Genomic DNA, 25,417 nt, shown 5'->3' with positions numbered 1-25,417 from the left:
GGCAGCTTTAAAATGTAACGTCTTATTCACACATTTGCTTTGACTGACCACCGAGTAGTTGTGTGTGGGTTGTAAGAACCTTTGACTCCAGAATAACTTACTTGGGGTCCCAGCAGGCCGCGAGGGGGGCGACTCTGCCGGAGCGATCCAGAGTCAAGGCCTCCAGCAGCCAATTCAGACAGCAGAGCTGGCGGTAGATGACCTTCCTGCAACAGCACACAAAAACATTAACATCTATCTGAGAGTTTGTTTATGCAAATAATCCATCAATATGCTTTTATTATGATAATTCCAAAGATACAGCAAGCAAAACATTTTTCCATTTAGAAAAAAAAAAGATTGCTTTTCCATACTACTTCCATTTATCTAACTCTCAAAAAAGCCCATTTCTTAGCTTCAAATAGAGATGTATTAACAAACAGAATAAACACAACTATTTGAGACACAAGATTGAGATTATATAACATCAAGATGTTGCTTGGATTGCAACATTACAAAAGCATCTACTGGTGCAACAAATTTGCTTGTAGGTACAAGTAAATTATTGATTATACACTGAACAAAATTATAAATGCAACACTTTTGTTTTTGCCCCCATTATTCATGAGCTGAACTCAAAGATCTAAGACTTTCTCTATGAACACAAAAGGCCTATTTCTCTCAAATATTGTTCACAAATCTGTCAAAATCTGTGTTAGTGAGAACTTCTCCTTTGCCGAGATAATCCATCCACCTCACAGTGGTGGCATATCAAGATGCTGACCAGACAGCATGGGTATTGCACAGGTGTGCCTTAGGCTGGCCACAATAAAAGGCCACTCGAAAATGTGCAGTTCCATCACACAGCACAATGCCACAGAAGTTTTGAGGGAGCGTGCAATTGGCATGCTGACTACAGGAATGTCCACCAGAGCTGTTGCCAATGAATTGAATGTTCATTTCTCTACCATAAGCCGTCTCCAAAGGCGTTTCAGAGAATTTGGCAGTACATCCAACCGGCCTCACAACCGCAGACCACGTGTAACCACACCAGCCCAGGACCTCCACATCCAGCATCTTCACCTCCAAGATCATCTGACAGCTGCTGCAACAATCAGTTTGCGTAAGGTTTGAGAGGTGTTCTCTTTACGGATGAATCCCGGTTTTCACTGTACAGGGCAGATGGCAGACAGCGTGTATGGCGTCGTTTGGGTGAGCGGTTTGCTGATGTCAACGTTGTGGATCGAGTGGCCCATGGTGGCGCTGGGGTTATGGTATGGGCAGGCGTGTGTTATGGACAACGAACACAGGTGCATTTTATTGATGGCATTTTGAAAGCACAGAGATACCGTGACAAGATCCTGAGGCCCATTGTTGTGCCATTCATTGACGACCGTCACCTCATGTTGCAGCATGATAATGCACGGCCCCATGTTGCAAGGATCTGTACACAATTCCTGGAAGCTGAAAACATCCCAGTTCTTGCATGGCCAGCATACTCACCGGACATGTCATCCGTTGAGCATGTTTGGGATGCTCTGGATCGGCGTATATGACAGCTTGTTCCAGGTCCTGCCAATATCCAGCAACTTCGCACAGCCATTGAAGAGGAGTGGACCAACATTCCACAGGCCACAATCAACAACCTGATCAACTCTATGCGAAAGAGATGTGTTGCACTGTGTGAGGCAAATGGTGGTCACACCAGATACTGACTGGTTTCCGGACCCCCCCGGACCCCCCCAATACAGTGAAACTGCACATTTTCGAGTGGCCTTTTATTGTGGCCAGCCTAAGGCACACCTGTGCAATACTCTTGCTGTCTGGTCAGCATCTTGATATCCCACACCTGTGAGGTGGACGGATTATCTGGGCAAAGGAGAAGTGCTCACTAACACAGATTTTGACAGATTTGTGAACAATATTTGAGAGAAATAGGCTTTGTGTACATAGAGAAAGTCTTAGATCTTTGAGTTCAGCTCATGATGAATGGGGGCAAAAACAAAAGTGTTGCATTTATAATTTTGTTCAGTGTAATAGACTACCGTCAGAACCACTGCAAACTTCCTGACCCCACCACCCAGGACCAAGCACCGAACCTGGGGCGACAGAGCCTTGTCTGTAGCTGCTCCCTCCCTCTGGAACTCTCTCTCCAAACAAATCCGTGGCTGCACCGACCTTCCAGCGTTCAAATCATTGACAAAAACTCACCTTTTTAAAATTGCTTTTAATGTTTAGCTTAGCTTAGTCCAATGTGTTTTTAGTGTTTTTACTATTTTATGTTATTTTTGCTGCTTTTATGTCGCCTTTATGTAAAGTGTCTTTGAGTATCCAGAAAAGCGCTTATAAATAAATTGTATTATTATTATTATTTTAGCAACAGATGAGAGAGACAACAATCTCTTTTTTGTGGTCACAGCAACTCACAAGCAGAACTATGGCAATGGTTTGAAAACACACACTCAAAATACCATTTTATAGAAAATGAAAACAGCCTAGCTGATTGCTTTTGTCCACAGCTTCACATACAATATATTCTCTTCTGACTCATAGACAATACACCGGGAGAAAAGGAGAGAGGAGAAAACATTTCAGATGCATCATTGTGGCCTTAAGCTTCAGGACCAAGAAATCATGAAATGTTATATCTATGAACTGTTTCATAGCAAGTGTATTGGGAATATATTCCACCGGTTTCTTGTTTTAAGGAGGAACATTTGACATCACTACCTCATACAACATTTTAAAAATATTTACTTCAAATAATTGGAAGTGCTCTTGTGTTCTGATGTGTTCATTGTTTAACTTGTATCCCAGAATTGAAATGCTGTATCATGCTGGAGGCTAACAACTGTATATCTAGTTTCGAGGGTGTCATAAAGTCATTTAGAGGCCTTGTGATTCATGTTAGTAGCTTTTTCCAACAATGGCTAAAGGATGAACATGATATTAGTGGATTTTTCCAAGAAGTCAAATTACAGTAAATTTTGATACGTTGTTCCTTATTTTTAAGCAATAAATAGAGATACATATGACTTTTCGTTTCCTTTTCTTTTTATTACTCTTCTTTAATATGGCAGCCTGATACATGATACCATGTATTCATAGTTTCTTGTATGCTGGTGGTGTGGTTGTGTTATTTCTGAAAAACAGATCTTGATCTCTAAATGAAACTACCTCATTAAATAAAATTACACATATCTTTTACACTGTATGGGTCCTGCATCAGTGCCACCAAGACAAAGTTATTGTGTTTTTTAAGGTGTTTCTCATTTTGATTCGGATGCAAGTTTCCCACAAGAAAAACTAAGTAGCACAACATTAAGCTGTGGTGGTATTACCCCCTCCAATGGTCAATAATAGCCACAGCAAAACCAATCATACCAAACACCCATCAAATCTTCTATTGCAGGTAAAATAAGTGGATGAAAACATCGCCACAAGAGGCCCAGCTCTTTAATACGGGAGCTGCTGTGGTGAGAATAAATGCAAAACATGCCATCTCTCTAAAAGCTTGGTTACTGTGTCACCTGCAGTCAAGCGGTGCCGTCTGTCACCTCGACACTTTCACGCTTCGAGGCTTTATGACCACATCCATTCCCATGATCTCCTCACACATCAAACAATACAATATGAATTCTGCCTCTTTTTCTGCCTCGCTCCCCCTGCCCACAAATGTTGCTGCCCTGACTTGCTCTAAGCTCTTTTCATTGTCGACCATGCCATTTGTCTGCCAGGCAGATAGTCTGCTAGATTAGGATCTGTCAGTTGTCAGGTAACAGCTTTTGAACAGGGTTGTTATTTTCCAGAGGCCTCGCCAGAAAACAAGGCTGTATTCTGGCAGTGGCAATAATGCAGTGTCAGAGGAAATGCATGTAGAGTTGCAGGTGATGCATCATAAACTCAGGCTGCAGATTTGTCACCGTGGAACAGTGCACAGACAAATGTAAAGCACAGAGGACTCCTGTGTCCATAAAGGTGAGAGAACAAGCCTGAAATAATAGCCACACTTCCATTTAGCATTTTATTTTCAGTATATACGATGAAGTGAATCAGCACTGGCCATGAATGTATTAATCACTTAAATTAGGTCCTTATTTGCTTTTACAGTAACTTTAGCACTTTAGACTTTAATTTAAGTCAGACATAAATTGCAAAGATTAGGCTTCGCTCCTTCAAGACTTTAATTTGAAAGCAAAGACATTCAAATCTCACGTTACACTCTCAGTACAATAATAAATAGAGGCTGTTAATTATTCGGTTTAAAACTACTGAAGATTTACCATTGATTAAGCACAGCGTTGGTTCAGGCAGGCCACGAAGTCAAGCTCATCACATCACAACATCAGCTGATCACAGCTAATCGTAAACACACATCAGCTGAAGGCTCAGCTGATTCCCTTCAAGCATCCAATTGACAAATATCATTCAGGGCCCCTTATTTAAGCTGCTTTAGCCTGCCTACCTTTGCTGTTTCCTCTGCAAGCCGTTTTGCAACTCGCTTCCAACCCAGCTCCTCATTTTATGCTTTATCTGATTTAATCAATGTCATTTATGTTGCTATTGATGCTTGCTCTGTTCTGTACCCTGGGGGGTATTTGCTGCTGTTCTCCTTGTCTTAAGCTTTTCCACATATGCACGTGGAAGGGCAAGGAGGTCCCAGAACAGAGTCATACAGCCAAATATAACATTCTGCATTTGGGATAAGTTTCTTTTGACAAAAATGGTCCTGACTGAACCAGTGTTATTGAGCAGTTAACATATCAAAATGTTATATCCTACTTATGGATAAATGCTAGCCTGGTTCAAGACCTCTACTTTGCTGCAAACAAACTATATACAGTATGATGAAAGTTTATAATTAAGCCAAAATATTACACTAAATATATGCGTTAGTTAGTTTGGGTGACAGAAGTGCAAACATACCTTGGCTCTACTACTGGTATAGGTGTCTTCTAGTTTGGGTGCTTAAATGTTCCTGCTTTGTCATTCAATCATTTTCAACCACATTACACTTCCGTCCCAACATAATGTGTGATGCATACTGTATTACACTTTTGTTCAAATGCTAGTACTAGTGGATTGTAGGCAGTGTTCCCATTAAATCCTCTATATAAGATCAAAGCAGTGCATAACACTTGCAGGGCAGAAACCACTAAATGTTGCTTTTCTGAACCCCAGTAGTGAGTGTATTTATTGTCAGCCAACAAGGCAGATTTGTCAGAGAAAACTTTTTCTGATTTGTTTTTTCAGAAAGGTTAGCTCTGGTTCATGCAGCATCAAAGCAGTCAGCCGAATGAAAGAAATACAAAATGAAAGCATCAGGAATATCTCTCACTGTCAGATGTTTTACATTAAATATTCAGCAATCTGCCTGTTTGCTTTTCTTTGTTTGATGTTTGCTGAGGTGTAGTAACACATCTGTTTGACATGGATCAAACGGATGAACACTGACTGATGGAGGAGGGTGGATTAAGTGCAGTGATTCCTTAAAATCTAATGTTTTTCAAACATCTCACCCTTTTCTTTACTTCAGTACAGCGTGTGGTGTTTCTTATGAAAAACACATTGAAACCTATGTTGCCATTTAAACAAGGGGTGAATAGTGTGCTATAAATAATAATAGAAACAAATATTCAGGTGTTATACCTAACTACGCAAAACGGTTTAAATAAGAGGCATTAACTGATCCTCTTAGCGCTGATATTTATAATTGTCTTTACTTTGAGCTCTGATTCGACAAACAATTCATTTTGAAGGTCAAAGCCTTTATCTGACTACGTTGAAGACCATCCCGCAATAAATTATTTGCAGAGGAAATACAGCAAACAGCATACTGTGTGTACACTACACTATGGCAACTCTACCAACTGTACAAAGTGCACACGGTGAAGTACAGCACAACATGGTATAAGAATTGTATTTCTGAAGGTTATAGACTGAAAGTGACAGGCTGAAGCTCTTGCACTGTAAGTAACGAGCATGCTGCTGCTTTCTAGCTGCTGCAGAGTGGGTTTTGCACAACTCCGTCTCCATCTGTTAACACAGAAGCAGCTTGGTAGTTGGTTTTTAAGTACAAGAATCGCTGAACAAAATATTAAAATGCTGACCTATGCTGTTTTAGCAAGAAAAATCACTGAGATATGATGTGGCTTGTGAATGCATCGTGCACCGACCAAGAGCAAGCGCAGCCTCTCTGGGGTCTATGTGGCCTAAAGTATCAACCATACTCAGATCCGAGCTCTTAGACCGCTTCTACCCTTGAGTATCTTAAAACACTTGAACATGAAACGGCTCATTTAAAGGCCACCATGTTGAATATTATTGAAGGAGCAGGCTGTTCAGTGTAGTAATCTTACCTCGGTGCTTCACTAAGCAGAGGAGAGGTCAGAGAGTGATGGACAGGGGTGAAAGGTCGTGCTGACTGGCTCTTCCTCCTGCGTAGCCTTGCTTCGTTCGCATTTGACCAGCTGGTTCCTGCAGGCACAGGCCACCTGAATGCAGCACAGGTGCAGTGCTGTTAGCTCTTAAGAATGACCTCAATTAGCTTTTGCTCATCTGCTGTATATTTTAACAATTTTAGCATGCATGTAGGTTTAACAATATTTGGATGTTTTGAAAGCTGATGTTAATACTAATTTCCAACTAAGCTGCAAATATTTCATACATACCGTACATATATCAGGTGTCTCTACAACTCTCCAGTGAAATTCATAAACAGGCTCCCATACACTCTGAATGTTAGCCCCCTGAGGAATATGATTGACTCTCCTTTTAGCTCTGTTTTGGTCTCTGCAACTCCTAGGGGAAACATCCGGCTCTGCTAAATTCCCCACTATGTTCACCAGCTAGTGCTAACTTTGTCTGTCTGCCGTTTGGAGCTGTGCAGGGGATGGGTTTATCAGAGCCTTTTTGCTAAATATAGCAGCTTTCTGCTGCTGGGTTGATGGGAGTGTGAACGAAAACAATAAAGTTTTGGGCTGTAGAACCAAAACTCTCTGTAGAACTGAGGGGAACAACAGAGTGGTACACTGTATGTAATGAGTGTAGCACTTGATAATAATATAAGATTATTGATTAGTGTAGCTTTAAATATTCTTGTGAAAAAGTAAGTCCAATCCTAGTTTTGGTTTAAAGTAAAATACACTACACATGCCTTACATCCAAGCTGAAACCATTCCAGAGAGACACTGCAAGAAGAAATGAAACTGAGCTGATGTGAGTTGGTGCCTCACCCCTCTGATTCGCTGTCTGAGTCAGAGGAGAACCTGGGAGGTCGTGGCTCTCTTCTCAGCTGCTCCTCCCTCCTCATCTGCTGACTCTCCTCCACCTCCTGCTCCTCCCGTTCCTCTTTCTGCAGGAGGTGGAAGTAGCTTTGGCCCCGCTTAATTGCGAATGCCAAACGCCTGCAAAGCAGAGATGCACAAGCGGGAGTCATAAATACAGGGGCATCACCAGGATGCTTTAATAATGATAAATGTTTACCTTTCAACAACCCAAATGACAAAAAAGAAAAACACAAAACGCACATAAACCACAAATGTCAAGCTGACACATTAATCTCCTGTCTTTGCCAGAGACATACAAAAACCATCAAAGCCAATGAGTTACAGTCAAAAGTGCTCGTGTGTCATTACAATAATCCCTCACAACCACACAGGCACACATACACACACACTTGCGTGCACTGTAAATCATCCAAATCAGAGCACACCAAAGCAGCAGGCAGGCACAAATGACACCTAACTAGAGCATTATGGGAGAAACGTGTTACGTCTGGCCAGATTAATGACTTAATTATGGCGGTTTAGCTTCCAACCATAACCTTTCCTCAAATACTGTTTGCTTGTTTTTCTCATACTGCACGCGTAATTACCTTTGCATTAATGCTGCGGTGGAAAATTAAAAGACGCACGCACAGAAGCAACTGTCGAGGTGACTTTGCCAGGAGACCGGCCAAGGTAACAAACCTCAGTGTTTCTTAATAATTTCACATAAGTAGTTTGCCTTCTTGTGAGTGAAGGAGGCTGAGGAAAGCAGGTCAAAGTGCAGGCTGCCACAAAGCTCGTTATTGTCAGCTGGAATTGAGAATCAAGGTGGTGTACACCGTGTCAGCTGTATGATCCTTTGTTGTTAAAATCGACTGGGACTTAAAAGAAAAATATTACAGGGCTGTATGTGCTTTAAAATGAAAGAAAGGCTGTGGTTGAGCTTATATGAATGTTTTTCAGGTTGGAGGAAGTTCAGCACTCATCAGGAGTTTCAATATGACTGTGACTCTGAGATAAGCAAAGGCTATACCTAGAGAATAAAGTATATTAGGGATGAGCAATAATTCAGTATTGTTTATATACAGTGAAAATGTGTTGAGATTATATTGACATCGTGTTATCTTCTACAGTATTCTGCTGTCCAAGGGAATGATTTCATTAGAAAACTAACAGTATGAGTCATTTAAAGGTACCATCCAGAGTTCTTAAGCTCTAATAGCACATGTATTGTGCACACAGGAGCTATCATACACATTCCTGCCAATGGTTTCATGTAATTCCACTGATCAACAGTTGGTGGCAGTAATGAGCCAAGAAATGTAGTAATATGCCAGCAAAAGGCAGAGATGAAAAAGACTAGGGACTTATCAGGGCAGATACAATTATCGTACGATTATGGGAATTTTTTATTATTATGAATTATCCGGATAATTAAAATTACAGCTAATAAATTATTGGCCCATAATAATAATAATTTAAAAAAAAGAATCAACAGCCTTTACATTCTATGGAAGCCAAAGTATGTTTGAGAAATGTGATGTCAGTTAAATTAGGTCAGAGCAATGGAATATCAAATATCTTTTCTCAGTACATCTTAACCTTTCTTGCCATCAAGTGTGTAATTATTATCAGCCATGGGAAGCAGGTAATTATCAGTTATTTATATATTAGCAGCTGAAAAAGAAATCCATATTGTGCATCCCTAAAAAAGCCAGCTAGCTAACAAAAATGGATGTAAACAATGGATATATTAAGAAAGATGGATAGGACGCTGTCATTCAACTTTGCCACCAATTTTTTCTCAGGGCCACTCATTGTAATGCAACGGAAAAAATATCCATGTGGCCCGAAAAGCATTTTCCCCAATTCTAACAGCTCCAACTGCAGACAGGTGAATTATTACTCTTTGTATTATGAATTTTTCATCCATGAAGATTTTCTATTTGTAAAACGAGAGCCTAGAAAAACGTGACATCATCTCAGTGTAAAGTTTGTGGACTGTGGGGGAACATGCAGGTGGGCCCAGTGGGAGTAAAACACTAATGTGCACGTACAGTGGGTTGCACAACGTGAACACATTTCTGATGTGCATGCCTTCAATTAGTGCAGCTGGAGAAACACTCTAGTGCTCATGCTCTGTGAGCCCAAAAATGCAGAAACCTGAGCAAACCTCAAAAACGTTTGCAGAGTACGTGCCAAGTGAACAACTTACTTTGGTATGAATGGGGTAACTTCTTGGAAAATTTTATACAGTTATTTTGATAAAACCGTGATGCAAATGATTCAGGTTCTAACATGCTGAAAGTATTTTCCAATGTTTTATAAGGAGGGAAACACATTAATTTAGTTTTTTAGACATAATTTGGCTAACCTAGTTGTAAAGAGTAACTTACAGTGCATTTAACAAGAAGCAGCTTCAATTTCCTGATTATAAACATGAAAAGAAACCAACAAGAAGAAGTGACCAGTGACCTCATAATATTCTTGTGACGTTTCCTCTCCAGGCAGACCAGATTTTGTTTTTTGCAAGGCTGAAACCACAAACGCCTGCATATGTTCCAACCCTCTGCTGCTCCAGTTCTTATTTGTTATCTAGCGAGCAGCTGGCTGGTAATATTTCGCCCACAAGTGGAGCCAAGCACTTCAGCCTAGGAGGGGGGCACCGAGCACTTGTGTTCCAGCATGCTAATTTGGCTCTGTTCGGTGATACAACGAGTGCACCAGTTTAGCTCAGAGGCATGTCTGTTCTATTTGCATACCACCACACCCCTGATATTACTTATTAATCTTCAGATGTGACATCTAAGTCCAAAATGCGGCAGTCTTAATTAAAGTGCGTTTCTATCAGCATCGCTAATGACTCGTAGCTTCAAATGTGCAAAAAGTTTTTCCCTGGAGTAGCTGCCGGCTGCCAAGAGTGTGGGAGGTGGCACAGTGACCTTGCCTCAGACGTGACTAATTTCGTTAGCTCTTTGTGCTAAAGTGACTGTTTCACTTTAGTTCAGCTAATGTTTTTTAAAATTGATTAATATCTAATAACTGGCAGGCAAGTGGGTGTCTTTCTGCTTGTGTTTGATGCACCACATGTACAAATGTTTGTGACAACAGCACCAGTTGTGCCAGAGTGTAACATGAAAGCTGAACAATAATATGCTGAAAGGAAAAGGGGGAGAAGAGAGAGAAAGAAGCAGACAGAAGAAAGCTGCCGAGTCAATGACAGGCTGCAGTATTTGGTGTGACAAGAAAATAAAAGGCATTGAGAAAAAGCAATGTATCATCAATACACAAACACACAATGCAACTTTTGTGTTTGAATGCCAAGAAGCTCTGAAGTGAAACCCCATTATGCCTTTTCTCATCACCACCGTCTGTCCTTCCAGTCAACAACAAGTTATTCTTCTTTGTGAGAGTGAATCATGACCACACATCACAGGCTGGCTTGAAAAGCTCATTAAAGTTGACAATGCTTGGAAGGAGGACTTGATAGGTGGTTAAAAATTGATTGCAATGTGAAAAATTTAGACATTTGTGCATGGGGGAGGGTAGTGGTGGAGGGGGACAGTTTTTAACAGATCAAATCATTGGAGCCCTTGGGTGGCAGCTTGTTGCCAGGCAACAAAAAGGGATAAGGTTTGTGGTAGGTGAGGAATCTTTGCAGTGATTACACCAACTAAGATATCTATTTTGAATCTACTCATCGGCTCTACTCTCACATCATCATACATTCCTGTATGTGAATTTTTAATGTGCAAGTTCTGATTAAAGCCTTAAGCATGTTTGTAGGGTATCACACACAAGGCACTGCAACATGACGTAAAGGAGTTCAAACACTTTTCATAATCAAGTCCTAATTATAAATCTAGCAGAAGAATATTACATGGGAAGTATTATCTGTCAGCTACAACGTGAAGAGAAACAGGACTTGCAGTAGTGTTGACAAGACAGCATGGGATGTTTCATGTCAACATCGCCAGAGACAAATCGCAGACTGCGACAACACAAGCTGCCGCAGTCATAAATGACAGAGTACCAGAGGCGAGGGTGAGAGCCAAAACACTGATTGGGCTTTGTGGTGTCTACTGAGACAAAACATGAAGGTAAAAGAAGGAAACATGAAAACTAACTGAACTTTCAAGGAATCTACACACCAGATAATTTCTTGGAGCATCACAAGTTGCCTCTGTATTGTGACAGCAGTGCATGCTCTGGATATAAAAGGAATGGTAAAACCCATAAAGTCAGTGCAAAGATGCAAAAACAAAATCTATCTTATGTACACATGGCGTAAATAACATAACTGTTGTGGTGCAGGAACCAATAAAATTAAAGTAAATATCTTTAAATTTGTGTCCTAATTTCCATCTCATCTTTAAACAGAAGAAAAAGAGACAATTATTACAGCTGTGTCTGTGTTTTTGAGATGAACAAAATTATGTGACAAATCCCTATCCTACAGAGGATTAGAGCCATTTGAAATACATTATTTGACATTATGTAATATTATCATTGCATTTTTCTTATATTTTTGGCTTGTATCCGAGAATAGAGATCTTTCCTAAAAGAAAACCAATGCTAGACCCAACGGCACACCTCTGATTAATTTAGTGGAGCAAAGTGATGCATTATGGGTCAGTTAACCCAAATCATACGGATAGATGTTAGAGGCGAATATCTACCCCCAATGCAATGGAAGTAAATGGGAATTGATAAATAACTGAGCAGCATGTACTTAATAATACTGCAATTAAGTGTGACTGCCTGCCAAAACATGGGAAAAAATACACATGAAAAACTCAACAGCAATGTGTTTTACCAAAACAATGTCCCAGTTATAAAACACTTTGAAGGAATAAATTAACATTTTAAAACACACTTTTTTGCTTTCTTGTTGAGAGATCGATGCAATTACTGTAGCTTAGCATAAAACCTGGAAGCGGGAAACAGCTAGCCTTACCTTCTCCTAAGCTACCTACCACCAAAGCCTAATAGCCCTTTTTCACAGCAGCCTTTTGGATATGAAATAGTAGGGTAAACACAATTGTTACCAATGATACTAATTAAGGTTCTGTTTCATTCAGTCAGGGTGCTGCTATTATAAATGATGGCTCACTTGAAAGGCTCTGCAACACTAAATGGAATGGAACCTTAATTAGTATCATTATCATTAGTAGCTAAGAAATTCAGTGGACTTGATCTGTTTGTGAAATAATGGTTTGTTGTCTAACTTTACAACAGTGGATGATTGTAAAACTACATCAGTTGGACACATGTGGGCCGTGACTACCAGCTAGGTTGCATTTTTGCAGAAATGTTCCTTGTTTAATATGTACACAAACAGAAATGTAAAAAGGATAAGTTGTGGTTTTACAGGGAGTTACTTGCTTTAACAATTTCTTGGCTGCTTCCTGTATTTATGCTAAGCTAGCTTAATACTGAATGGGCAGGCATTAGAGTGGTATCAATCTTCGCATCTCACTCTCAGCAAGAAAAGAAAAGAAGCATATTGCCCAAAATGCCAAACTATTCCTTTAATGAAGAAGATTATCTGCAATAACAAGGACATTGTTTGAGAAAAAACATCCTTTTTGTCTGTCACGAGAAAATACAATGAAATTCCACTCACTTCCACTGTACCAGGGTGGAAATCTCAACAGCAGATATCACTACATCAAGGTGAATAAAACCAAAACTATCAGCATGGCTAGACACCTATAGAGATAAGTGATATCTGTGTGAGAGAAGAAAATGGTAATAACCCAATGCTTTATATTTCCATTAAGACGTCCATTATGACATATGGCAGTGCTGAAAAACAGACCACTAAGTGTCAGATGTTTACACCTAACTGCCCAAGCTGAAAAACAAAACCAAGTTGATTAAGTCTAAGAGGTTTGCACTGGCCAGAGAAGCAGTGAGACTTATGAGCAGTCAACATGTGAGCTGACAGAAAATGGGCTGCCATTTGGCCTAAAAGGCATCACAGCCCCAAATCATTACTACTGTATTCACTTGCAGGGGTAAACAGCCACAATTCATCTGGGGGTTAGTTTCTCCTGTGAAAATGGCAACCTTTCCCCATAACACCTGTATGAATAATTCAACACTCTGGGCTCTATCAGAGGCTGTCAGAAATGTCAGCCGGTTGGAAGTACCCTTGGCTGCCCCCAGAGGATGTTGTCTCTACACCCTGTGGTGGGGTTAGGGGGTTGCACACACACACACAGGACCAAATGCCACAGCTTTTTGAGTGCCAGGACTCCACTGCCTGCAGGATACAGAAACACTGAAAGCTGAGCATACCTGCAGTGAGCACACAGTTGCAGTTTTACCTTTTTATGAGCCATTTTATTGTTAAACGTGACTTTTTCCATGCATAGGTGTCTGTTTCAGGGGAAACAGCAGTTCAACACAACATACTTATAACAACAGAAGAGATTCATGCTTTCCATATTTGCTAAACACCCACAGATGTAATTCTCACCTGGCGTGGCCCAGATGCTTCCTCAGGGAAACAATATCAGCTCTTTTTCCAGCCTGGGTACGAGAAACTGGCAAACTCTGAAAAAAAGTGCATAAAAACAAAGACATAAAAAAGGCCAAGCAGCTATTATCTTTTTGTCTTCTGAATTGCTCTGTAGCTCAGAGCACCTCTTCATCCATGAAAGACTCTGTCGCATCCCCCTGTGACCTCTGCAGAGGCAAATTGGGCAGCAGGCCAAGAGTAAAAATTGTGTCTCTAATATGACATCGATTATGGAAATGACAGATAATCAGGCAATTAATCTCAACATAATTAACTGCATTGAGTAAAAAAACCTCCTTATGCAAGATAAACTGATGTTTTCTACAGTATAAATTAGATAACAGGGTGTCAGAGGACTATAAATGTGGGCTTAACGATTAACAGTCACACCTTGCTTCCTCCTGTGGAATCTGGAGGGTAGCTGTTAATGGGCTGGTCCACTATCTTTGGTGGGTCATCTGTAGTCGCCTATGAATAGATCATCAGAGAGGAGGCAAAGGACAATTAGCGTGGACTTCATATTCAGGAGGATTTTTCTAAAATCTTGATTTGTTTAAAAAAAATTATTAAATCTGAAGAATAACATGTTACAGTGTTAAACACTTATTTCCAACATAGTCTCAGCTAGTTAAGGACATAGGGACACAGTTCTGTATTTATCAGCATGCTTAGGCAGTGTACTACTATGAGTGTTACTTGGCCTTTAAACAGGGAGGGTTCTGTCTTTTTTCCCACCTATTTTCCGCAAAAATGTAAGAAATAGATTACAGTGTGTTAATCTCATCTAACTGCAATTGCTATCAAAAGTAGTAACTCAGCTTTACTTCTAAGATCAAGAAACACATGATCAACTAACTAGGTTACGTTAGTTTGTGGGGTTACAGATTCTGTTAAAGCTCAGTTCAAAGCTAGTCCACTGTTTTCTTACACATCAGTTAGTCCTCATCCTAAAAGACTTTTAACGTATTTTACCATTTCTTATCCTTATCCCCCTACATTTAGGACAAACCACAATACAACAACAGTATACTGTTTAAACATCTGTAATATTACTATAAATAATTTTCAGAATATTATAACATTTCTAAATTTCCATGTCTGCTACGTGAATCGTTAATGTTGGCATGCAGCTTTAGCCTGTCTTTTATCAAAATATAATGTCTGTGTATATTTAAGACTCCTTTTAGAAGAAAGAGTTTTTTTATAATAAAAAGTCAGCTGAAAAAGAAATTTCCAACCAACTTATGGAAGTACTGTAGTGTTACCTCAATTAGGTAGCTAGCTAAAGCCGAACAACAATTGTCATTACAAACGTTGATTTTGTCATTACAAAAAAAGTTGCTTACTAGGAAGGAGTATCCTGTTGCATACCTCTGTGCATAGTGAAGAAACAATTGCTTCAAAAATTTCTAAGAATTTATAATGTTAAAGGTCCAGTGTGTAACATTTAGGAGGCTCTGTCGGCAGAAATGGAATATAATATGCTATGTTTTCATTGGTGTGTAATCACCTGAATATAGGAATGTTCTCGTTAACTTAGAATGAGCTGTATATATCTACAGACAATCTACAGAGTCCACTATGTTGAACCACCATGTTTTTCTACAGTAGCCCAGAACAGACAAACCGAACACTACTCTAGATAGGGGCATTTCGCAGCCACCATAGTTTCTCCTCACTATGAAGGGGAAGGTGAAGAGAGGGAGACGCAATCTCCAACTACACCGCTAAATGCCACCAAATCCTCCACACTGGGCCATTAAAATGCTATCGTTACCGCTGCAAACTACTTATGTGCCGAGCGCGACTGGAAAGTTTGACAGGTACTAACAGTAACTATGGGAGTGAGAGTAGAACTGATCTCCATCTTGTTTTTTGAAAACAAATTACTCTGAAGTGTCCTTTAATCTGCAAGTTGAGTAGTTCTACTAGAGTATCAAACATGTTCGCAAGTTAAATAAAATGCTTCTGTCTTTGTAACACTTACTGTACCATTACTATGAATGCGATTTCAACTTTAAAATTTGTAATGTCTATTCTTCTCTCCTGATAATCAAGCCACAATGCATTCAAACTCTGACCACAGATGAATGACTAAAAACAAAGCCAAAGATAATCTACTGCTCCCAATCCGTCTTCATTTTGTTCAGGCTTCCACACAGGAGTCCCTTTTCAGTTCCAGAAACCAAATATCTGAATTGTTGCTGACCAATAGCATTCACAACTTGGATTACTGGTTCTAATGCCTTTGTAGCGATGCGAAAAAACCTGTTAAACTGCATTTACCCTCCGGTAGGTCAACTGGTACAAAGTCATGCTGTGCAGCTAAATGCGGTTTAAATTCATATAACTTTATCTGAAATCCTCTGGGAGATCCCAATTTTCCAGACACCAAATATTGCTGAATTTTGGGGAAAATGTGCCTGAAATGATGCACAGGACATCTAGAATAATAGATCTGAATAAGTCACTCAGTGTAAACATGATATATCTTCAATGAAAAGTTGGAACCAATTGATACAAGACATATATGACACTGTCAGACAGCATAATTTCTCCAACCTTAAAGCTGGAGAAAAGGGGGGAAAGTCGTATGTTAAAGGTTTAAAGAAAACGTTCCAGAGTGTACATGCTGAATTACTGGAATTACTGATGGTTAATGCAGTTAAAAATGCTACTGCCCCTAAATGTCATGACTTTTTTAAAATTATGGCAAAGCTACAGATAAACTGGGAAAGGACCAAGCTGAGCTCAAGTCTTCAAGCTGCAACATCCAAAGGACAAGAGAACGTGCTGGAGAGCATGGAAATGCTACGGCCGTCATATTTCACTGTGAGGCTTCTCTCTGAGCAGTCCTGCCTCTGCTCTGCCCCTGCTCCGCCCTATCGTCTCTCTTCATCTTCCTCCTCACCCTCCTTCTCCTCATCATCCCCTTGTCCCCACACGCTTCAGCTGATGGATGAGCTCATTTGCTGCAAATCTCTTTCAAGTCAAGCCGGGATACTGTTGCCTTTCTGCTACTTCAGTGGACACAGAAAATAGAGACCTCAGCGTATGAATACTGTATGTGCACACATGGACGCACACAGAGTACATGCTCCAGTACATACATGTGACAGAAAAACTTATTTTACAAATGGTCTGTGAAGTGCCCTTAGCCTGTGTATTTCCATCAATACCCAGGAGTAACACACATACACCAAACAATGTTGTAAGTATTGCATTTGTCTTAACAGCACCACAGAGAGCTGAATCAAAAGCATTGCAAATGCAATAACATAGAGCAGGAAACTGCCGAAGATGAGATTGCCTTATTTTCCCTCCTCAGTGATTTACAGTGTATACAGGAATATTCTTGTTCACTGTAGTCATAGAGACAATGGATTGGCAACAGGCATGGCTAAACCAATTCAGCGAATGATTTTTTTTTTAACCAATAGCATTGTTTTATGTTAGATTGAGGTTCAAGCATCACTCCACATTTTTTCTGACTCATTGCTGGCTGCAATAACTTGTAAAACGGCTTTCCGAAAATATATTTCCATAGATAAGCAACTCCATTTTGATGTGTCAGTTTTGATGCGTACCACGTCTCTCTGCCAGCCTGCCTCAGCGACTCAGCAAGCCTCACAATAAGTATGATGAATGTAGTGTCCACAGGGACAAACCAGCCATTTGACACTTCATCCCCCTTGATGCATTAGCTGCTAATATCCCGTGGATTCATGGCGGGCTGTTTGAAGCCTTGTGATTTGCCCTACCCTGAGCGTAGGTGACTGTAATCACCTTACAAATGGCGACGTCTTACTTCAAATGCATTTGTTAGTGGGAACAGGCTTGGGGGGATCAGACACAGCATCTGTGCTGCTGATTAGGAAAACTGACTCTGCCGAACCCACGGGCCTTCAAAACTATCTATGAAGATCCTCTCCAACTCAAATCGCACTGAGGACGGTTAAAAGAAACTGGGTCATGGGTGTGTTTCCCATCCTTTGACTGCAAGTCCGAAATCTGTTTTTCTCTAGGCTAGAAAATTTGATTTGCAACACACTTGATGTGCTTGAGCAAAGAGGAGGGTCAGTGTCCATTCAAAGTAGATGAAGCGGCTGGTCTTGGATGGGACTGCTCTGTGTAGCCCAGGGGGGCAGCTGGGGTTACTGATGAATGCGAGAGATAGAATCCCTGCCATGAAATGAAAGGGATCATACACACATACATAGAAAGATATGAAAATATCACTTGAGAAGGGCATTCGTAGTTCAAGGGAGAAAAAGCAGGAGGGACCATGAAGACTTTCTGATCTTTAGCAGCTGCCAGATGGGATGAGATGAATCAGCAATCCGGGAAAAAAAGATAGGAGAGAGAGAGAGAGAGAGAGAGAGAGAGAGAGAGAGAGAGAGAGAGAGAGAAACAGCCTTTTTTCATTTTGGGTGAGATGAATAAACTGCCTGCGTTTTTTGAAGTTAATCCTGATTCAAGACATCAAAATGATTTGGTGATGATGTGGCAGAGAAAGTCATCTGAGAGAAGATATGAAGTCACTCATTCTTTATATACACAAAGACAAACAAACTGTGTTGTATTCTCTGAATTTGAATGAACTCGTGCAGTTTATTTAGGCTAATAAATGCAATACCGTTCCCATGCGTTGTTGTCCCATATTCTCTGGTCTGCTTTCAGGATGTGAGAGCCGGCTTAGTGATCCACTCGGTCTCCGCGGCGCTTCCAGGCGACCCTGCCGGCTCAGCTGCAGCGTTCGGCGGTCATGATTCTCCCGGGAGTCCGTGCTCCGCGCACTAACTTCCTGTTCACGGACCAAGGCAGGCTTTACTCTACCCGAAATACGCGGATTCAGCCTACTATTTCTACTAGTCATGGTGGATTTGTGAATTATGAAGGACACTAAAGTTCATATCGCTGGAGCGAATAAACCGAGTTAATAAGTTATAGTGTAAAAACATTTCTACAAAGACGCCAAACGTAGGCTCCACGCGTCCTTAACCTGCGACCTCCGTTGCCCATGGTAACGGCCTCAAGCAAACAAGGACGTAAAAGTTTCACTCCTTGGCCAGAAGTATGTGGACACTCAGACCTTTGAGTGCAGTGTGAATCCCCAGATCAGCTAAATGTCTATTAAGCTGTCAACATTTGAGGTCCTTACTTGTCTAGTTTATAACACATCAAAATTCGTGGTTGCTAGTCGAGAGCCAATTAAATACAGATTGAGATTTATACATTGAGGGATTAAACAGGTGGATGACAGTGTGATTAGTATCCTGATATGTTGATGTGACAGACCACTGCCTATTTATATGGTCATTTCACAATGATCCATTTTAGTTTTAAATTAATTTACAATTCAATACATTTAATTACAGTATTTGATTTAAAGATACCTTAACCACACCAAATCACATTCATTCCATCAGTCAAAAGCCTATATGGCAGCTAGAGCTCTTCTAAATTAAGCTAGTCAAAATGTCAAAATGTGAAATTCAAACCTTACCTACATTTTCACCAATCACGCAGTGACTGTATTTTGCCCTGGTAGGGCACTATAAGGCAACGGGCCTCAGCTACCACCCATGTTTGAGGCTTTTGCATTGACAATGGGTAATTATCAATACAAAAAAATTATTAAATGTTTAGTCAATGACTGTGCTTTTAGCTGTTCTGGCATTTCAAAATCTTGGCCATGAAAAAAGCCAATTGTTCCCTAATTGTTGTCTTATTCTCACTGAGACATGAGCAGTAAATCCCTTGCTGGACTACATTAACTGTGTGAGGTTTATATCAATCACCACTGAAATTATAGATGTTATGAATCACACAATATTGTGACTTTATTGATGTTAGCTGAAGTGAGCCAAAGCTTTTGTGATAGTTGGCTGTGTGTAAGACTTCATGAACTCAGTTCTAATCAATCAATAAATCAAGATAATGTTGCATAATCAATAATCATTTCCTGTCGGTCCATTAATCTACCTTTTTACGCTACATATCTTCAGTGTAATTTCAGTCCATGCAAAACTGAGATAAACCTGGAAAACTCGTGACCTACTAATTGTGAAAATTACACTCTAATCACCTTGTGACCAATGATACTATATACTAATGATTTACTACACAGACAAAGAGAAAGTGTTGGGAAACAGGATAGACAGACACAATTAGTTTACTCTGTTGAGCTGGATTGACTCAACCTTCTGCCACTAATTAACAAGCAGAGAAGAGGAACAAATCAGGGAAATCAGCTGCAGGGCTAGCAAGTGTTTAAAAGTTGCAGCTCACAGCAGCAAGCCCACACATACATAGACAAGCTGAGATGAGAGAAAATAAGGTAACAAAAAAAGAAGGGTGAAAATTTGAACTAAAAATACAGTGTGGTACTTCAACCATGTTATTTTATTTACTTTAAAATGAAATATTAAGTGAGCTCTGCTTAAATCAAGAGCTCCTTGTTTACTGAAAACTGTGGTGAATGGTGATAAAAACATTATGTGTTGGGGTATCATTTCTAGGTAAAGTTTAAACTTTTTAAAACATCTGGTCATTCTTTGATTAAAAACTAACTGTGAAAGATTTACATAACTTTATTTAAAGTTTTTCTCTGTCTGTTTTGTTTTGTTTTGTTTCTGTCTGTGTGTTGCTGCCCAGACTCTCTGTGATAACAAAGCCTGGCTGGCCACATGTGGATGTGAGTGCATGTGAGTCCATGTACAAAAGCAACTGAAATTGCTGTTTTTCTCATCTGCATTGGTGAATTAAGGACTTATTTCGACCAAACCAGGTTTTTTTGTGTGTGTGTGATAATTTTAGCTAATAGCAGCCGGAGAGTGACAGGAAAGTGGGTAGAGAGCGCGCGAGAGAGAAGGGATAACATGCAGCAAAGGGCCACAGACTAGAACCGAATGCTGCAGCGGGACTCTGCGCATGGGGGGCGCATGCTCTTCCAAGTGAGCTACCAGGGTGACCCACAGAGATGGTTTTGGTGAGTTTTATTTTGTTTCTGTCCACTTTGAATGAAGTTACAGTGTTACGATGATATGCATGGTAAAATAACAGTTTTTGTCTATGGAGTCTGGTTGCAAGCAATAACAATATTACAGCTGTTTCTTGTTAAACAACCCAACCAACCAAAGCAGTGCTGGTGATTTGGAAAGACCAATACAGATGTTTTTGGTAAGCTTTATTTTGTTTAATTTTTATGTGTGTTTACGATTGTCATCTGGGTAAAATGACTGGTTTTGTCTATGGAGTCATGGAGTTGGCCCTAGCACCAATTGTTATGGTCTAGGAGGCTGGTGCATTAGTACATATAACCATTAAGTGTGGAGATGGGTAAAACTCACATTTGAGAGTTTTCATCTTTCATACCCATTGTTTTGCCAATTTTTATTTCTACCTTCCAGACTACTTTTGAAGAATAGCATGAACATCTTGGTGCACTGTGGGCATACGCGTCTTTGATGTGAACAGGATGGAAGTTTCTATTGATGGTTGAAACAGAGGAACCAATTTTTCAGGCAACTCAAGAAGTAGCAGAGAATCCCAGTTTAACCTCTCACAGCATATCCTACAGACAGAAACGGCGGGTGAGGCATCACACAAAGTGTCAGAAACATCTGTTCAATCTGTTTTGTGCTCCAGTGGACAGTATGCCAAGATCTCAGGGCATACAGTTTTAAAAATGAAACACTGACAAGTCTGTCACACTTGATAAAAGAGGGAACAATAATAATCCTGTTGAAACTGCAAAGCGAAAGAAAAATGAAGTGGAAGTGAGTTTTGTATACTCAGTACACACACATGCCACTGAAATGTTTCAGATAACACACACACACACACACACACACACACACACACACACACACACACACACACACACACACACACACACACACACACAGACAGAAAAAGCATTTTGTGTCCTTCTCAGCCTCTAGAGGTATTTCATGCTCCAGACAAACCACTGCCACTGTGTGGCCTTTGAGGAGTGAAACACAGGGGGAAGAGACAGTATCACTGGCTCATGACAAGACTGAGCCGCCCAGTCACCACTGGCAGAATAGAGTTCACTGGGATGTGAGAAGAACAGGTCTTCAGGCAACAGATGCAACAGTTCAAACACAAACTAGCCTCGACCAACTGCTCGCTATTTGCCATCGTGCCCTTAAAAGTTATAAATACAACTAATTAGTCTGCCGCCTTCTTCAGGCCAGCAAGAGGTAACAGCCTCCCTTCCACACCCATCACCCCATGCCCACACACCCTTCTCATGGGATCGGCATGAGTGCTTAATAAGTGCTAAAACAGACAGGAGCACTATATAAAGCCCCTCAGAGATTTCTCTGTCTCACCACCCTTAGCTTTGGCAAATCTTTATTTTATTCCCACACTCATTAAGGAGATTTTAATTGCTGAAATTTCAGTCGGTCAACCCCGAGAGTCCAGAAGTTACTTGCTGACTGTCATCAAAACAGAGGGTGGCCATTTTTCGTCGTTTTTTCTTTGTCGTTTTATTTCTTGAAATATGAGCGAGCAGGCCAAAACAGAGCTGTCATGTGGTGTTGAGTATGAAAGGGGTGTCCCCTGGTACCCCCTGAGAAAATGGTGGCAGTCCAGCCGGCTTTTCAATCAGGATGTTGGCCTGCCTCCTTTCCTGGAGACGTGGGACCCTCGGTGGATGGATGTGGACCGGCTCCAGAGGAGTTTGGCAGCCTGCTCCTGGCCAGGGTACATACCCGCTCCGCTGTTTGTGCCCTACATCTCTGGGTCGATGCATCAACCTGGCCAGAAGATTAGTAGGGAGCACTACAAGTGGAGAGTCAGCCTGGACGTGGCTCACTTCTCCCCCTCAGAGATTTCTCTCCATGTCAGAGACGGATTCCTGGAGGTCGGAGGTACAGCACACTGGTTTACAGTTCTGTTAATTAAACATCTCTAAAAGTTCACTTTAGTGAGATTGCTAATTACTTTTTACACACAGGATAGTTTCTACTCCTAAGTATTAATAATCTTTTCTATCTAATATTATTATCTCAAAGAGTTATCTAAATAGACTTCTCTCACAGTTCACAGAATAAACCCCCTAAAATAAAACAAGGACCGAAAGGAAACTGAATGTAACAAAATTAGAAAGCAGCTTAAATAATGTGCTCGGGGAAAATCACAGCTCTGTGACAGAAATTAATTTCTGTGTTGAGTGGTTTCTCTGCGTTGCTTGATTCCTCTGTGTGTCCTCACATTCCTCCCCATAAACGGTAATCCATCCCCAGGGAAACACGAGGAGAGGCCAGACGAGCATGGATTTATTGCCAGATGTTTTACAAGGAAATACAGGTATGCAAAGTAAACACTAATATTACAGTTTAAGCTATTCTAAACATCTCTCAGCAGCCAAGAGTGCAACACTGATGGTCTGTTTTTCACAGTATCCAATCTCTTAAATGCTCACTGAGCTGAAAAGTTAGATATTATGTATTATCAGTTTCAGTATTAGAAAACACTGACACTTTATATGTGGAGACATTGTAAACACCATCCTGTCGTTTTCAGGCTCCCAGCTGAGATTGATGCCACCAAAATTGAATCCACACTTTCTGTTGATGGTATCCTGACTGTCGAAGCTCCGGTTCCAGAAACCTCTGTTCCTGCTGCCATAATCATTCCCATAAAGGTGATCACATCTGGGAAGCTTGTTTACATTTAAATGAATAGTTTGACATTTTGGCAGATATGCTTATTTGCTTTCTTGCAGTTAGATAAGATTGATATCACTTACATACGTGTCTGGTAAATGTTAAGTCTACAGCCAGGAGCTGGTAAACTTAGCTTAGCATAAAGACTGGAAACAAGGGGAAATAGCTATCCTGGTTCCCAGTACCTCTAAAGCTCACATATTAACACACTATATCTCATTAATCCATACATTTTGATAAAACATACAAGATATAACGTGTTGATTAGTGCGCTTTAGAGGTGATTTTTGTTATCTTTGGACAGAGCCAGTCTAGCTGTTTCCCCTTGTTTCCAGTCTTTATGCTAAGCTTAGATAACCAGCTGCTGGTTTTAGCCTTACACAGCATTTCCAGACAGACATGAGAGTGTTATCTATCTTATCAAACACTCACCAAAAAAGCCCATTTGCCAAATGTCAAACCATTCCTTTAGAGTTCCTAAAGTTCTGAACAATATCTGCTGATTGCATCCAACTCGATATCTCTTTTGAGTTTCCACTTATGAAAGGACCGGCATACAAATTCAGTATTGAGGTGGAGTATGAAAGTGGAGCTAGTCAACCTTTAATCATAACCATTCATTTCATTTCACTGCTCACATCTTCGACATATGCACAAATGCAGGTGGAGATGGAGGTGGCTGGAGAGAAAGAGGAGAAAGAAGAAGCACTTGATACAGAGCCAGATAGCAGTAGAGCAACTGAGGACCCAGACTTCCCGTCTGCAGAGGATAAAGGGGAAGGGTCTCCACTAGAAGTCCATGATGATCAGGCCCACCCTGGCAGCGCCACAGCTGGGCTACAACAGCATGAAGAGAGGAGGGAACAGGAGGAGGAGACTCATGAAAAGCCAGCTGGAGAGTCCCACCCTTCAGTGCTTGCAGATGGCGAAGGCACAGAGAGTCTTCAAGATTCTTCTAAGCACCAAGAAACCCTGGAAAGCCAAGAAAGCTCAGACACAGACGTGTCCAAACAGCCGGAACACAAAGAACCAGCCGTGGATGGAGAGATCCAGGTAATGGCAGGCTCAGGGGAGGCTGCTGAGGCGATCACCCAACCCGAGGAGCCGGAGCTGGGCAAGAGTCCACCGAGTGAGGTCCCAAGCCAGGAGCTGGAGGATCCCGACATAAAACAAGAACACACTGAGTAGAAACACAAATGTTGCCTAAATGTTGCACACACTACATATTGACCAAATACTCAAACAACCTTCATAGCTTGCCTTGCACCAGTTTTATAGATGATTTAAGTCAGTAGATACAATAGCCATATAACCCTGCTGTCTTTGGAGCTCCAATAAAGCAATAGCATGTGAAAACGTTAAATATTGTGTGTTATTATTTCTACATGCTTTGACTTCCTCTCAATCTTAGGACGAATTGTCGACGATGATCTGTGTGTGAATTTGCAACTGTTCATGAATAAGTGATCATATTCATGAGCATCATACTCATAGTTACCTCTGAAAATACAGCACGTGAGTGCAAAATTAAAAAAGAGATTAATTACCATGCCGTTTCAGCTAAGAGGTTTTGACATCAATCAGATACTATACGTTTGCACAGCTGTGCATTAGTCACTTCTACATGAGTAACTAGCCCAAGGAGAAACTGGCGTGATTCCAATTATACTGTTGCCATGGCAGCACAAGTCCACACATATCGTCTAATACCAATAAATACAACAGTTTATGTCAGCTGGCACATCATACAAAGCGGCGCCTTTGCACAGCCGAAACCGTGGAGGCCTTTTGTTGTTTCCACAGTGTGGCTCCAGTTTGGAAACTTTTTAAATTCTGATCATCCCTCTTGATTCCAATACACAGAGAAGATTACGTTATTTTGCATCACACAACATGCAATGGAACTGCCCCAATTTTGCACTTGCACACAAAAGCTCTGGCAG

The 25,417-nt window shown here is 40.7% G+C and overlaps 2 protein-coding genes across 4 annotated transcripts in view; one reads left to right on the top strand and one right to left on the bottom strand.

Moving 5' to 3' along the window:
• Nucleotides 1–18,781, bottom strand: part of LOC127376706 (coiled-coil domain-containing protein 60-like) — a 38,631-nt gene extending 19,850 nt beyond the window's left edge. For 2 of the 3 annotated variants that reach the window (XM_051423892.1, XM_051423891.1), the window contains exons 1-6: nt 18,410–18,781; nt 14,164–14,241; nt 13,732–13,808; nt 7,215–7,385; nt 6,339–6,473; nt 102–206 (exon numbers count right to left, since the gene is read on the bottom strand). In XM_051423892.1, the coding sequence (XP_051279852.1) occupies nt 102–206; nt 6,339–6,473; nt 7,215–7,385; nt 13,732–13,808; nt 14,164–14,241; nt 18,410–18,649 (806 nt within the window). In that variant the 5' untranslated portion in view covers nt 18,650–18,781. The remainder of the gene's footprint in view (nt 1–101; nt 207–6,338; nt 6,474–7,214; nt 7,386–13,731; nt 13,809–14,163; nt 14,242–18,409) is intronic. The other variant, XM_051423893.1, reaches the window with a different exon arrangement.
• A 3,334-nt stretch (nt 18,782–22,115) lies between these two features.
• si:dkey-1k23.3 (heat shock protein 67B1) lies at nt 22,116–24,837 on the top strand. Its single transcript, XM_051423900.1, has 4 exons — nt 22,116–22,676; nt 23,052–23,115; nt 23,332–23,452; nt 24,138–24,837. Exons 1-4 carry the CDS (start codon nt 22,307–22,309, stop codon nt 24,660–24,662), a joined length of 1,080 nt encoding a protein of 359 aa, XP_051279860.1. The 5' UTR covers nt 22,116–22,306; the 3' UTR covers nt 24,663–24,837.
• Nucleotides 24,838–25,417: the final 580 nt, after the last annotated feature.

This window comes from Dicentrarchus labrax, unplaced genomic scaffold (assembly GCF_905237075.1).
Source record: "Dicentrarchus labrax unplaced genomic scaffold, dlabrax2021, whole genome shotgun sequence".
Lineage (NCBI taxonomy): Eukaryota > Metazoa > Chordata > Actinopteri > Moronidae > Dicentrarchus > Dicentrarchus labrax.
The sequence above is the reverse complement of the archived record's forward strand: the minus strand, read 5'-3'. Positions and strand labels throughout refer to the sequence as shown.

Coding starts and splice junctions, on each gene's coding strand:
- si:dkey-1k23.3 (XM_051423900.1), top strand. CDS start 22,307: ATGAGCGAGCAGGCCAAAACAGAGCTGTCATGTGGTGTTGAGTATGAA. Junction 22,677..23,051: donor CGGATTCCTGGAGGTCGGAG/GTACAGCACACT, acceptor ATCCATCCCCAG/GGAAACACGAGGAGAGGCCA. Junction 23,116..23,331: donor TGTTTTACAAGGAAATACAG/GTATGCAAAGTA, acceptor TGTCGTTTTCAG/GCTCCCAGCTGAGATTGATG.